Genomic DNA, 15,604 nt, shown 5'->3' with positions numbered 1-15,604 from the left:
TCTCTCTTTTGTTCATTTTGCTCAATATTTTCATGTCAAGACTTTGGTACTTAACACTGAGAACTTCATTATATTAACAAAGTGCTTCATTATAAAAATATATACCGTTTAATAATTTCATGACCAAAGATGACTGCATAATTAAACAAAACAGCAATGAAGAATGATGAAGAATGATTTTATTTTCTGGACCTCACCCATATACTTCTATTTTTATGCTAGCAATTATTTTGTTATGGTGTGAGTCACATTTCACAGTTTGTACTGTGTGTTTTTCATTTGGGACTAAAAGTAACATTCAATGACACACAAGCATTGCTCTGAAAAACTGCACTAGTGAAACTACAGATAAAGATAATGTAAAATTGGCTACTGGATAGCTCTTATTTTTCTCTCTAAACAGGCATTATCTTGACAAATGTTATTAAAAGATCTGCAGTTAAATCTGAGTAAATTGTGCTCACAGACTTACTATGTGTGAATGTTCACTTCTGCTGACTAAGATTTACAATTTAAAAAACCCCTTTGCTTGACATGTAGATAAATAGCAACTGATTCTCCTCAAAATATGGACCTATAATAAAGCCTCTTATGTCTCTCAGTGCCTCTTGGTTGCGCTATTTCACTCCTGAATGAGTAACGAAACAATAGCGCTGGCTTGTGCTGGGTGAAGATACACTACTTGCCCCTCTCCGGTCTAGACACATCACATCAGAAGCCCAGTTAGCCACCTAGCTGTTTATTTTTTAACAAAATGTCAACCACGACCGGCGGCGGCGAGTTCGGCAACCCTCTACGAAAATTCAAGCTCGTCTTTCTGGGCGAACAGAGCGGTAAGAGGGAGATGGTGTACCTGTGTGAATTTGCTTGGATGTGAGGGACATGTTTGGAGAAGTGGCTAAGATCAGCTAATTAGCTTCTCCGGCTAGCTTGCTGCTGGCTAGGAGGGCAAAGTTACTCACCGGACATCAGCGGCCAGTGGAGATATAAGGCGAGATGTTCATGTTTCGGTGTCATTTAGATGTTTAGCGGAGAGAAAGATGACAAAAGGGTGATGGACAGCATTTTTTCCTCACTTGCGATGATGTCATTGCAAAGCTAGCTAACGGCAAATCGCTAAGCTAGCCAAACATCTCGCTTTTCTTAGTAACGAGAAGTGCTTATAATGAGTGATGGTAACGTTTCAAAAGACTACAGTTTTCTGAATTACCTTCAGGTTGATTGTTGTCATATTGAAGTAAACGACATGGCCCTCACTCTGTCTGTTAGTTTGGGATGCATCAGCATCATCGCACTAGCGTATTTGTAGTGAAACGTAGCTGGCTAACTACTTTTAGCTAGCAGTTAGCTGTGCTTGGCTGAAATACATCAATGTTAGCTAATGTTAGCTACTAATAACTACCGAATTGAAACACCAGTGTGGTTATCAGGGGGTTATTTCTTCCCATAACGGAGAACCCGTGTGAGTAAAGGGAATTAAATCCATTGTCTTTATCAGTGTAGCGTAGTTCAACTCACTAGCTGTTAGCTTCCTAGGGCAGCACCTTGCAGAGCCACGTCGGCCAATGGGTCCAGACCAGTCGGCCTTTTCCCGACCATTTAACGTCGGCTCATAGGGACTGACACCGACATTATCTACATGTGGTTGAATTTTTGGGGCGATTGTTCAACATGGATGTGACGGTTCTCTCTTCTCGAATGAGCGAAATTAATCCATTTCTATTTTCCGATTTTTGTGGCTCCACCCATACTGCCAGCTCAGCGTGTGGGTTCAGCAGCACACATTGCATCAGTGATAACAATTTACTCACTGTGTCATATCATTGAGTCATATTGACGTTTTGGTTTCTTCCTATAACACAGAATTAGAATTGACATAGGTACGTTTTTAATTTTAACAGTTTGAGCCTTGTAGAATATGATCCTTGATTACCAGGAGCTCATTTTAAAGTTGCTGTTATTGTGTTTGTACAGTTGGGAAGACCTCCCTCATCACCAGGTTTATGTATGACAGTTTCGACAACACTTATCAGGTAATGACATATGTTCATCACAATATAACATAGAGTTAGTTTGCCAAGACTGAGTATGTTCTAATCAATACGAGATGTGTTCCAAAAGTCCTTTTTCACAGCAGACACTATGACTTGTTAAGCACAAGTGCAATTAATAGGGTTGGATATCAGCACTCCTCCAAATTCAATCGATTTCAAAGTCCAGAATTGATTCATTTAGACTCCATTTTGATCCTCGATGATTCAGTCAGTCCTCAGATGAAGATCATTGTTGTGTAAAGCAGAATTTAACTTGGGAAGATACATTTCTTTGACCTTCAACAAGTGAGCGACACCATTATTTCTTGAATATTAAAATATGTGAAGAGTTCATTACAGGCCAAATTGTAAAAGCATTTCTCAGCTAAAAAGGTGCACATGAAGGACTCCCTTTTCTTGGCAAATGCAAAATGACCAAAACATGATAAATCTGTATATATCCAGGCCTACAGTTGAACAAGAATAGTACAAACCTGCACCACCTATAAGGCTGCCATCACTGTGCATATTTTAAGAAATATATGTTATCCCATGGACTGTTAGTAGCAGATGTCTCAGCTAATTCAGATCCACTTTAATGTTCAGTTTGAGTGCAGACAGGGCAGGAACTGAAGGCCTGCTCACTAATTCATCTGCACTGTTTGTTTTGACAACACATCAGCCTGGTATCTGCACACAGCTGGTTAGCTAGAATTAGCCACCCGACAGGGACTTACTGAAAAAGTAGAATCCACACACTGTTCAGTCGACTTCAGCAGCTTCACCTCTCATAGACAGGGATAATATCTCTTCAGCAAACACAAGCAGAGTTCAGATCAGTGTGCCGTCTTTTTTCAGTTTATCCCTCTTGTAGATGTAATCTCTAGATTAGATTTTCACCATCCTAAATCACGACATTCCAATAAACTGTGGCGAGTTCACATGGACTGTGATTATTCACATTTTACACAACTGTCACGATTCAAGATGGCTCGTATATCAGATATATTTTTAACTTAAATATTTTCTGCACATGATGATAACTTGATTTCCACAAATATTTTACACAACATGCATCCCTAACCGAACCACTTACCAGGAACCAGTGCATACATACAGCATTTAGTACAGATGTACATGTTTACTGGGAAAAGGGGCAAACACAAAGAATAATCTTGGGATTTTTAATATTGATATATATTTCAAATGATTTTTTTTTCTAGCCCTAGTAATTAACGCTATTAAATTAGGACTTTTGAATGATCTTTTGACTCCACATCCATTGTTTGCTTATATGATGATTACTTAAAGGCATAGAGCAAGCTCCACTTGTGCTGTTCCTACTTTGACAAGTCAAATGTTGTGAAAAACGTCTGTAGGTCATGTTTCATATACAATATATTTAAACAAGTTTATCTAATAATTGTTACTACTTTGCCAAGTACTGTACCTACAACAGTGTTTTAATGGAATGATTGTATTACAGGCAACAATTGGCATTGACTTTTTGTCAAAAACCATGTACCTAGAAGATCGCACGGTAAGCCCCGTACATTTTATTGTAATTCTCATCATTCTCATTGCTGTAGTTTTGAAACTGCCAGAAAAGCTTAAGTCATGCATCTGCTTTTTATGCAGTAGCCACCATTTATTTCCCCTTCACCATTTCACACTGTGTTTTTTTTTTTACATTATCCTAGATTTTACCATTCATTTTGTTAGACATGTTATCATGTTTTTAGTTCCCATTGTTATTTCAAGTTTTTGTTTTCCTTCCATCCCCTGGCTGGGTCATGAAATGCCCCCCACCCAATTCCCACATTCATTTTGTGGCTGGCCACAGATTCGGCTGCAGCTCTGGGATACAGCCGGACAGGAACGCTTCCGCAGCCTCATCCCCAGTTACATCCGCGACTCAGCCGCTGCTGTGGTGGTTTATGACATAGCCAGTAGGTATCATGGCCTTGCCTCACCTCCTTGTCCTTTGCTTTATATGTGCAAAGGCATAAAAGAGCATTTACTAGCTTGGCAAACCCCACTGGACAGCATGATGAGGGTATAATCCAGACTGTTTGCATCAGCTATGGTGATGCTAAGGCATTTCTCCAGCAGTGTCCAGGTGGGGGCTGTGCTTCCTAAATGCTGTCATATATGAGGCTGATGGAAGGAATAATGGAAAATGTCTTCAAATCTCACCTTTGAGCAGAAATCCTCTGAAACAGCCTCAATAATGATTCAGCACGGCCTCCTTTCACATGTCTTATTTGCATAACACCGGTCCTCTCTGACCCTAATGCATTTGAATGATTCTCCCCATTCCTCCATAAAAGGCCATTTTCATCTCCGCTGCTTGGCTTGCACTTCTTTTATGTCTGCCCTGTTCTCTGTTTTCTTGTTCTACCTTTCCTCTCTTTATCTCCACCTCCTTGTCCTTTTCTTCTTCTCCTCCGTTCCACTCCTCAGGTCCGGCTCCAGCTTTGGGACACTGCTGGGCAAGAGCGTTTTCGTAGCCTAATTCCCAGCTACATCCGTGACTCTACCATTGCTGTGGTTGTTTATGACATCACCAGTGAGTCAGGGCTGTACTCTAACCTTTCAGTAGGGGTCTTTAGTCATTGGAGGGAAACTATCTTGGTATAGTTGTATGTATATCTGCTAATAACCTTTAACATCACCTCAAGTGTTGTTTTCCCTTCTTCAAGCTTTTCTTAATACTTTTCCTTACTAACTTATGGCTTTTCTCACATAAGATGTTCTACCTTTTTAACAAAGAGTAATACCTGCTTGTGCACAGTTTTTACTGTAGCTAATATACCAAATGTTTTATGTCTTTTGGGAATACACATGGCCGATGAGTGCAGTAATTTTGTGTTTTTACATCCACAGATCTTAATTCATTCCAGCAAACTTCAAAGTGGATTGATGACGTTAGAACAGAGAGAGGAAGTGATGTCATTATCATGCTTGTTGGGAACAAAACAGATTTGGCAGATAAAAGGTACATGGTTGTGAGAGATGTGTGAATGATAATGATTTTCTTATTCTGTTTACAAAGATTGATAAATAAATAGTAATTTTTTATAATTCTGCTATGATTAGAAAATGGGTAGCATCAAGTGTTAAAGTATATAAACTGCCAAAGCCTGGAATCCCACTTTTCTTCCCTTCAGTGCATCTCATCCAGTTTTGACTTTTATCATCCCTCAGTTTGACATACTCCAGCCTCTTATTAGTGAATTATATATTTTTATTTCTTATGATTTGATCATATTTCTGTTCTGTCTTTTTTTTCTTTTGCTTTACTTTTTTGATCCCTTTCCTGGTCTGTTCTCTCCATGTCATTTTGATTTTTTTTTTTTTGTGTGTTTCCCTCAACACCACACTGAACACCACTCCCTCCCCCTCACTTCCCGGGACCATGGCAGGCAAGTTTCTGTTGAGGCGGCAGAGAGGAAAGCTCGTGAGCTCAATGTGATGTACATAGAGACGAGTGCCAAGGCTGGCTATAACGTCAAACAGGTTGGTGTCTAGCAACAGCAGGTGTAAAACTGACAAATGATCCTGTCGCCTCCAGCACAGGTCATAAGGTCCTGTAGGTCAGGGAGGCCCACCTGTGACGGCTCCTCCATTTATTCATTATATGGATCAGAGTGTGGCTGTTGGATGAATGAGTGACCTCTGGAGTCGATTTCCTGCTGCCTCATCTCTACTCAGCACAGCAGCTTCTCCCCCTTTGTCTTCCTCCGTCTGTCTGTCTGTGTTATAACTAAACTAACCTCTCTCTCTTTTTCACCCAAAACAAGATTCTGTGTTGAGCTCTCTTTGTTTCTCTCTCCATCTCTTCCCTCTCCTTTTGGCCTGTCCTCTTTGCGATGTTTCTTTCCATATCTGTCTGTTCGTCCATCTCCCCCCCTTCTGCTTTTACCTGAGCAGACAGATCACCACGGAGGAGGGCGAGCAGAGAGCTAAGGAACTGAATGTCATGTTCATTGAAACCAGCGCAAAGACTGGCTACAATGTCAAACAGGTAGAGATTCTGCTCTCTCAGGGAAGTTGAGCTCATTCCGCCCTCAAAGTGAACACTTAACTCTTTCCGCCTCCTTTTCCCCTCTCGTGGCCCAACCACGACACGTCTTAGCCTTCTCAGAATATACTTCTGCATTAGCTGTGTTTTCCCTCCACAGGCTTTTCAGTTCACTTGTTCTGCACAAATGTACTGCTACTTGGTTCATTTTTGTCTGATTCACTAAAACTTCTGCAGCTTTTAAATTGTTTCTGTGAATATAATGGATTTGCTCAGTGGAGGAGGTTAGCACGGCAACCTTCACTTTCATGCTCTTATCTCAACCAGCAATTACAGTCAAATTTTGTGTCACTGCTTCAACTGCCACTTGTGTTTGCCTGTTGTTCAATAAATATCTTATTTAGGAGCGACTTTCTGTCTGTTCTGCGTATAAACCATTTGACAGTAGGGCTGGGTGATGATGATTCAAACAAAACTGGTCAACAATCATAAATATTTCTATATTGGTATCGTTGGACAAAAACAGATTCCTGGCAGGTTATTTTATATATAAAACTGTTTCTGTGTACAGACAATATCAAGATATTTCTATGAAATTGCATTTACTTTAATAAAAGGATCATATCACCCACTCCTATTTGAATGTATTTTACTTTACCTCCCGATCCTTTAAGGCCTTTTTCAAACGTGTTTCACTCTCACTTTGTTTTACAGCTGTTCCGTCGTGTTGCTGCTGCATTGCCAGGGATGGACAGCACACCAGAGAAAAGCAAAGAGGACAGTATCCTTTTTAAAGGTGCTCTCAACAGATATTGTCATGCTGTTGTCAAGTATTATTATTGCTAAGGCTTTATTACTTTGACGGTAGGAAATGAAGAATGAATGTTGACTGTTGAGATCGCAGCCAGATAGCTCTGCAAAAAAATACTGAAGTGAAATTTGCTAATTCATCAGTGATGTTGCTTAACCGAGTCCTCTCAGTGATCGACATCAAACTGGAGAAACAGCCAGAGATGACTGTCACCGAGAGCAGCTGCTCCTGCTAGTACACCTCACCCCCACCCAGCCTGTCTCCTCCCCACCAACAGCTTGTCTCTCAGTGGCCACTCTCTCCACCCTTGGCACACTGCCATTGGGATGGAGGACCTATCGGTTTTTTGTTTTGGTTTTTTTTTTTTTCCCTTTTCAACTCAGTGACTTTTCAGAGTAACTGTGTGGATGTGCATTACTGTATTGAAACCGATTATCTGGGGAAAAATGGTTCAAAAGTTAACATTTAAAACAAGGAATAAGTTAAATGATATGTTGAGATTTTCATCCAGTTGCATGGCATTATATAGGACTGCCGACTGACATAGCTAACCGCTCATGAGTTATTGCACAGTTCAGAATCTTAGTGCTGTTACTCTTGTCATTGTTGTAAAGTAAAACTGCTTGGGATTATTTAAATGACTCTGCAAGGTTGAGATATCAGCCCATTGTATTTTACTCTGTTATTTCAGTCTCATCTGAGATGCTCTTGTATGTCTCAGATAACTGATTATTTTTGGACTTTGTCTTATTTTGAGAGAAGAGACAGGATCTTACCAGTGAAATTATGTCATTGCGAACCATCTTATTACAACATTATGCTCAAATTACCCCTTTTTATTGAAGAGGGTCAATAGTCCATTCATTAGGTATCATTTGTACCTAACACACCTGTAGGCTTGAACTGCCGAACATTTCAGCATGTTAGTAGACCAAATTTGTATCATTTGAGACCTTAATCAAAACATTGCTGCAAAAAGGGATGTGTAACCAAGTCTATTTTCATTTTAAAGGGAAGCCATCCCAAGTTCATTAGAAAGGCTACTAACTTGAACCTATGTCTGCATTAAAACTATAGCAACTGTCTTTCCAGTGTTAAATTAGCTGCACGCATACTAACACGTCTGAGGAGGAGATCTCAGTTTTTAGATGCCCCTGTTGTATGAAATAAAAAAAAAAGAGCCAGTGTTTAGTTTTTCCATGCTGATGGAAAGTTGTCACTTTGGTCGCTATGACGTACCCTCTCATGATAATTTGTGTTGTGTTGATTACACTATTGCAAGAACATGCAGCATGCTCACCATGCAGGATTTATATGGATAAGAACACAGATGCCTTGCTTGTTTGTTCACCAACGTTGTGCACTGAATCAAGCCACAATATTGTAAAATATCAAAGAAGCCTGCTGACTGGTTCATGGCTTCTCTCGTTGTTTTGTAGAGCTGGTAGATAAGAGTTCGTCTTCAGATACAGCTAACGCTTACTAACACCCTTGCTGTAAAAAGTGCAGAGAAGTTAGTTGCAGTATCCTTTTGCTGTATTGCTATTGCCTGTGTAGGACTGTTGGTTTTATGTGTTTATTTATTTTGTAACTTGGACATAAAGATAACGTTGTACGCTTGACCAAAAGTACAGATGCTGACACGCATGTTGAAAGTTTATTTTATTTATTGTTTGCGTGTCTGCCAGGACTCCACCGAAAGGTAAAGTTCTGTCCTGTCACACTGCAAGAAATTACTTTTTGCAGTGTGTGTAGTCAGTAGTTTGGTTTACAGTCGCAGGTAAAGGCTGCACCATCTCCAGACACACACACACACACACACACACACACACACACAGTGTAACACAAACCAACTAACTAGCCATAGCACAACAAAAGACACTGGTCATTTGCTGTAGCTTGTTTTGAAATGTCAGCGTTTTAAAAATGGATTTAGAAATGTAAGTATTTAATTACATCAAACAACCATTTTAACATGAGCAGCTCTTCTATTACTTGTCACTGACTAAATACTCAGCTTTGTGCTTTTTCTGAATTGTGTCTGTCCATTTGAAATATGCTGTCTACTCGTGTTTAGCAACGTTTGTGTGAATAATGTACTATTACTATCTGATGTATAAAAAGGAGAGTTAATGAAACACAAGTGTAGGCCTATCACATGGAATAAAATAAAGATATTTCACCAAAATCTCAACATCTGTGATCCCTGTCTTCATGAACAGCACGTCTGTAGGAAAAGGTACCTTTACAGATGATTGAGTATCAGTCATGTTCTGAATTCTGTTATTTCACATGGTCAACAAACAGTCATCTGTTCAGTTTGTCAGTACAGTTAATAACATACAGCACCTGGGATGAAGGTGACAGCCCTGTTACGTAAGTGTGTGTCACACTTGGTAAAGTAGACAAACTACTCATTAGTCAATACCTCAAAGTGTTACAACAGAAGGGTGTGGCCAAGTATGAAACTCTGGTTGCATTACAGACACATCACAACTTCGCTGCTTCATCTTTGGCCAAAAGCTACTGAAAGTATGTGATGAATTGATTGTATTAACTGGAGTTTCATAAACACAAAGATCCCTATGAGATAAGCGGTCTGTGTTCTGCCAAAGTTACTTTAAAAATCTAGATAATCTGCACTGGACTTGACTTTGGTGGGTGTGTGTGAGTGTGTGTGAGTGTGTGTGTGAGAGAGAGAGAGAGAGAGGACCAATTTGAGTTTTAAACTGTCCTAGTGAGAACATTTTGTCCTCACCACTTGAAAAAGACTGTTCGAAGGTTAAGGTTAAAGAGCCATCTTTATTCTACAGTTTTATACTCCAAGCATTTTTACATTTTTCCAACATAAATGCATAAACATTTGGGGTAAGGAGGTAAAAGGGGTAAAGGGGGTAAGTAAACCCTTTTCTTGTCCTTGATCTCAGAAATCAACAGGGTTTAAAATGTGATGAGAATCCAAGACTGACATGTTACATGTATGATTTCTACTGGAAACAACAAAAATACAAAAAGCACAACTACACTTAAATCACCCAACATGGATCATACACTCTAATAAAAACATTATAGTATAAAATAATTTAAAATTCAAGGCGGCTAGCTTGACCCCATGAGGGCCCTGCGCCCAGCCAGGACATTCCCCATCCAGGTCAAGGGAAAGTTGTGGAGGATTCATAAAGACAACAGCTGTAGGGAGAGAATGTGACTGCACCTACACCCAGACTTCTTCCTTTTTAAACCAACTTTATTTATAACCTTGTAACAATTAGACCATAAATATTTATTTCCTAACCACAAGAACATACAGGAAATAAGATAACATGAAGAAAACAAAAGCAGAGACAGTTCAGCCACTGAAATAATAATTTTTAAGAAAGGAACTGAGTATATAAAACTTCTGACCTCTGTATAGTTTTTTAAATAGAGGATTTATTTGTGTATTTTCTTTACATCCACAGTCGTGATGATACTCTGGAGTCATCATCACTTAGCAATTCACACCTGCCCACAGTGTCCAGCCCACGGTGTCCAGCCCACCATGCGTGGGGTGTCCTGTTTGTGTCATTCACACCTTCTGACAATAAAAAGTGGTCGTTTTCTGGACTCGTTATCTGCTCTGGGACCAGTTTCGGCCCGGAGCTCCTGGCGCAGGGGGCCGCAGTGGTGCACGCTGTGTTTGTGTGGGGGCGGGGCTCACCTCCCCAGCACACCTGCGCTCCGGAAGCTCTGTGACGTGTCTGCAGGTACGGCTCAGGAATGTGAGACAGGAATCCTGCAGGACCTGCTCTGTGGTCCGCCGCGCATATATCCGTGTCGCCAGAGAGGAGCATCCACAGGAGCCAAGTGACGCAGGAGCGGGCAGGTCGCTCTCACTTCACTCCAGCATGTCTGCGTCCACGGTTCTGCCCGACGAGGCGGTCTTTGCTGACTTCAGAAACCAGTGCTTATCCACGGAGGACTGGTTGAACAAGTATGATAAAAATGAGATGCAGGTGTGGGTCGAACATCCACCTGCGAGTAAAGGAAACCACGAACCTAAAATCCATAAGATCAAGGTGAGTTCACCTCCACACCAACTTTACACCTCAGGATATCACACCTGACTCTGGGGGGGGGGGGGTACTGAGGCCGTGGCCTGTTTCCTGTGTGTGTGTGTGTATAACTGTGTGTGTTTGTGTCTCAGTGTAAAATGGTCATCAGAGATGTGTCCGCTGCGACCATGTACGACGTCCTGCACGACGGCCAGTACCGGAAGAAGTGGGACCCCACCATGCTGCAGAGCTTCGACATCGCCCGGCTCTCCGCCAACGCTGATGTGGGCTACTACTCATGTGAGGACCGCTGGATGTTCTGTGTCATCCCAGCTTCGTGTGTGTGTGTGTGTGTGTGTGTGTGTGTGTGTGTGTGTGTCTGCAGTGTAGACAGGACTCACTTCCACCTGTTGTACCTGAGGGATACTGACAAGAGAAATGACACGTTTAGATTTGGATTAAATTTTGAGATTTTGTACTTGTATTTAAATAATGCTATTAATTTGACATATTCTTGATAGAACAGTACAAGGATTTTTTTTAAAGCTTTGGGTTCTTTATAATAATAATGTAAACTGTTTGTAAATAATAGAGTAAAATGAACCTTTTTGAGTCATAGTGAGGTAGAAACAACGCCACCTCTATTTTCCCGTCAGCAAGCACTTCCAGCTTATTTTCCTCTCAGATCCATCTATAGAGCTATAACCTCCATTTCTAGTTGATTTGTTTCCCCTTCCCGAGCTGCTGAAGCCCTCAGGCGTGCAGAGCGAGCGGCCTCTTGTGTATTTATTGTCACAACAAGGGTGCACTTGCAGAGTCTGAGGTTGTGGAAGTGAGGAACTGAACGAACGAATGAAGCCGAACACAACATGACTGACAGATTTTTTTATGTCCTTTGTTTCTTTCTTTGCAGGGCTTTGTCCAAAGCCAATAAAGAACAGAGATGTGGTGACGCTGCGTTCGTGGCAGGTGAAGGATGACGAGTACATCATCGTTAATTTCTCTGTCAAACACCCGGTACGCCCCCCCCTCCACACACTCCCTGGAGCAGCCCGTGTCTCTAAACATGCCGTTTCTATGACTCTCTGACACCTATCATCCTATAGAAATACACACTTTATTCATAATGATAGTTTCACGTTGCGTAACTTGTGCAAAGTTTTGAAAGATGCTTTTTCCTGATTATTCTGGAAACTGTTTTGATTGATTCACAGAAATACCCTCCTCGCAGCGACCTTGTGAGGGCCATTTCTATCCTCACTGGCTATTTTATCAAGCCCACAGGACCAAATAGCTGTACTTTCATTTACCTTTCACAAGCTGACCCCAAAGGTAAGACCATAACCAAATTTGGTTCAAATTGAAAATTCTCTCTGAGCAGTTTTAGAGCTGTTTTTAAGGTTGACATCCGTCTCTTTGTTTTAGGTTCTCTTCCAAAGTGGGTGGTAAACAAAGCATCTCAAGTTCTCGCCCCCCGGGTAAGTAACGTTACACAAGTTTTATGACCTGTGCTTAACGTAGAAAGTGATAAAGTTCAGATACATGACCGGTGTATCAGCATGGCTCACAGTGTGTGTCCACAAGGTGAGAAGTGCGCAAGAGGTGTGTGCACATAAGGGAGTGAGGGTTTCATGTGTTTTAAAGGACAATGGTAACCATAGAAACCCGATTTAAGGGCCTGACCTAGTACAGCTGCTGACAAAGGAGTATCTCAGCTCGAGTTGTTGCTCTCTCTCTCTCTGCAGAACTCGTTCACCAGGTTTCATATCCTTCACAGATTGAAACTATTTAGACCAAAGTGTATCTGTGTGTGTGTGTGTGTGTGTGTGTGTGTGTGTGTGTGTGTGTGTGTGTGTGTGTGTGTCAGAGAGAGAGAGTCTGCCATTGACAGACTTGTGCCTTTATCTAGTCAGAAACATTGACCTTCTGAATCTAGTAACAGCGATTTCTATAAACAAAACATTACAAGGCAAGAACACATAACTTCACATAACTTTGGCTAAGAATGAAAATACATTCATTCTTCACTGTAGAACACTTTTATTTGCTTTAAAAGCATGAATAAAACAATAATATAAAATGAAAAGTAAAGTGACCTGAACAGACTGAAAATATCAAAAGGTCAAAGACAAAAATCTTTTGACATGAATACACTTCTATAAGTGATTTAAAGGATGATACTGTTTCAACCAAGCTGTGGTCATCTCATAAAGAGAATTAACAAAGAGTTCAGAGCAGTTTTAGTTAAGTAGTTGTTAAGATCTCACTAGGTTTCTTCAGGAGAGGGGTACTGACTTGTTTGTGACTAAAAGTATTTCTACTGTTGATCAATCGATTTAATTATTAGGTCTGTAACATAAAAAAATACTGGAATTGTTTTATTTGTCCAAAATCTTTTTTTATTATTAAAAGAAGGATAGAAAAAAAAAACAGCAAATACTGACATTTGAGAGTCAGAGCCCATTGAATTTATGGTCTTCATTGCTTATTGCTCTCTTGTTGATTATTGATGACCGAACTAGTCACCAACTTCTGCCAACTAATCATTTCAACACTAAACTGGTAACAATTGATGCCAGATAAAAATTTTAAAAAAATCTATAAGCTACAAAACAAGTTGAGAAAAGTGTGAGCACTTCACACTGTATATTTTTAAACTGTAAGGACGTCCATTTACAACAGAAAAAAAATGAAGTCTGACATTGTCAGGGAGAGAAAGATCCTCATGATGTCTTTGTTGGTTTAAACTTGTTTGTCTTTGTGACCTAATTCACAGTCGAAGCTGAACAACAAGATAAACAAGATTCTTGAAGCAAAATTTGTGGCAGTTTTGTTCAAGCCCAGAATGTAAAGGCCTCTGTTGAAATGTTAATAGTCTAAATATGACTCATACTATTATGTGTCATATTTAGTGTCAGAGCTGTAAATAGTTTTTCACAGTCACTACAACCCTTGTAACTGCTGGCTTTGTCTTCAGCTTTATTAGCTGAGAATGAAGGTGTGGTATGACCGTCACTGACAGCAGCTCTCTGATAATCGTTTCCTCTCTTGGCCAACTCCTTCCAGGTGATGAAGTGTGTACACAAGGCGGGACAGAACTACCCGGAGTGGAAAGAGCAGAACTCTCCCGACCAGAAGCCTTGGCTGTACCCAGAGCAGAACACCCTGGCCATGATGGACCCTGCCGAACTGTCGATACAGAGAGCAGACTCACTAGAAAACGTGGACGAGAGTTCCAAGGCGGACGCTCAGGACAGCGAGGACAGCAGTTAAATCGCATCCAAGCGATGGGAGGAAGGGCTGGCCGAGAGGGAGAGAGACTGTACATACTCACAAACACAAAGAGACTTGACACCTCCAACTGTGTGATATCGCCCTAATCCTCCAGTTTTCCAAATCAGTGTGCCTTTTGGGATGAGCAAGAGTATGAAGTGTTTACAGCTGTCTTACCAGATGGAAACGAGCACAGATCAAGTTGCCATTCACCTCAGTCTACGTTGAACTAAGCTAAAACTTCCTCCAGTGTTCGCTGTGGTGTCATTTCTTTACAGTGTACAGGGTTAGAGGTGTGGTTACAGCACTACATTAACAATGGCTCCTCTGTCAGGCCTTGATTAGTTGCAGCTATGTAGAATACACATGAACACATTTTTAAATGAGAAGAAATTGTCATCGTTCATTAGTGGCTCTTCATAAGGGACTGAAGATTAGGTATTGTCACTGGTGAAAGTGGAGTGATGTGAAATCTCTAATGCCACAATTGATGGTTAAAACATAATAGAAACTATTTTAACTCAACCTTTTTGTTGAATGTTAGATCAGAATTATTGGATCCTGAACTAAACCCACTTAAATAGTCACTTTTAGTTTGTTAAATCACATTAATATGATTAGTTTCACTGATAAAACACATTTCATGTTAGTGAGATAACGTGAGATGAGTTAACTTTGGAGGGTTCTGGGTTTGTCCAGCAGCACTGAGCGTCAACGCTGAATCTGTTTTTCAGAAATTAATTTTTTTATTTTTTTTTTAATTTTAGTTTAATCCAAGACAAAAAGAAAAAACACTTCACTATCACTACATTTGCAACTGATTTTGTTTTTAAATTTGAATTTTATTGCTAAATATCAGTTCATTTTATTTAGTCATGATTAATGAGCATCTATCCTCTATGTGTATCTTCTATATGTAATACAAGAAGACTGTTGAAGGTTCACTGTATTTATGCAGATGTTAATGTTGTGCAATCAGTGCATTGTAATTCTTACAGAAGTTATACAGACCATAGACTTGCATTGACACTCAGGGAGAGGATCAGCTCTACTTGGATCATATTAACATGTGAAATGTACATAGCAAGTCTGTATTTTGTCAGTTGAATATTACTTTACCTGAAGGATAGGAATGAGCATAAAGGATACCTTTTATTTTATTTATTTATTTGACGTTAATGTAACCTGAGATGAAGTTGTGATGGAGAAATGATGCTGGAATGAAGCCCTGCAGGCTGAGAGCATTCGTTTTTCTGCTTGGGATACTTGATATGAACGATGTTACATGGTTTTGACTTAAAAAAAAAAAAAATCAGTAAACTTCTCAAGGTTGAGATGCTTTGATAATCACTGTCATTGACTGCATTCCTCTTCAGGTTTCAAGAGAAACCAACTTTCAAAGAACAAGTCTGGCCACTTGTACCAGAGC

General features: G+C 40.2%; 3 protein-coding genes across 7 annotated transcripts in view; 2 read left to right on the top strand and 1 right to left on the bottom strand.

The window, feature by feature from the left end:
- Positions 1-1,953, bottom strand: part of inppl1b (inositol polyphosphate phosphatase-like 1b) — a 29,447-nt gene extending 27,494 nt beyond the window's left edge. The window contains exon 1 of the mRNA XM_071458428.1: positions 1,519-1,953. The gene's annotated coding sequence lies outside the window, so the exon portion shown is untranslated. The remainder of the gene's footprint in view (positions 1-1,518) is intronic.
- On the top strand, positions 628-9,062 carry rab41 (RAB41, member RAS oncogene family). 5 transcript variants are annotated; one of them, XR_011684607.1, is made up of 9 exons: positions 640-833; positions 1,975-2,033; positions 3,520-3,573; positions 3,877-3,982; positions 4,920-5,031; positions 5,459-5,552; positions 5,967-6,060; positions 6,772-6,838; positions 7,039-9,062. XR_011684607.1 is itself a non-coding variant. In XM_071458438.1 (8 exons), the coding sequence occupies exons 1-8, from the start codon at positions 755-757 to the stop codon at positions 7,101-7,103; spliced, it is 636 nt and encodes a 211-aa protein (XP_071314539.1). In that variant the 5' UTR covers positions 628-754; the 3' UTR covers positions 7,104-9,062. The 5 variants fall into 5 exon arrangements, 4 of the variants coding, with proteins under 4 accessions (XP_071314539.1, XP_071314538.1, XP_071314537.1 ...); XM_071458438.1 differs by lacking the exons at positions 3,877-3,982; positions 5,459-5,552 and adding an exon at positions 4,497-4,602 and having other exon boundaries at positions 628-833; XM_071458437.1 differs by lacking the exon at positions 5,459-5,552 and having other exon boundaries at positions 639-833.
- Positions 9,063-10,593: 1,531 nt separating this feature from the next.
- On the top strand, positions 10,594-15,509 carry stard14 (START domain containing 14). The gene is made up of 6 exons (XM_071457753.1): positions 10,594-10,926; positions 11,055-11,202; positions 11,816-11,919; positions 12,117-12,234; positions 12,328-12,380; positions 13,969-15,509. The coding sequence occupies exons 1-6, from the start codon at positions 10,756-10,758 to the stop codon at positions 14,173-14,175; spliced, it is 801 nt and encodes a 266-aa protein (XP_071313854.1). The 5' UTR covers positions 10,594-10,755; the 3' UTR covers positions 14,176-15,509.
- Positions 15,510-15,604: the final 95 nt, after the last annotated feature.

The sequence above is a fragment of the Trachinotus anak genome, unplaced genomic scaffold (assembly GCF_046630095.1).
Source record: "Trachinotus anak isolate AG129_WGS33_773 ecotype Australia unplaced genomic scaffold, CSIRO_AGI_Tana_v1 ptg000021l, whole genome shotgun sequence".
NCBI lineage: Eukaryota > Metazoa > Chordata > Actinopteri > Carangiformes > Carangidae > Trachinotus > Trachinotus anak.
This window is presented reverse-complemented; position numbering and strand designations above follow the sequence as displayed.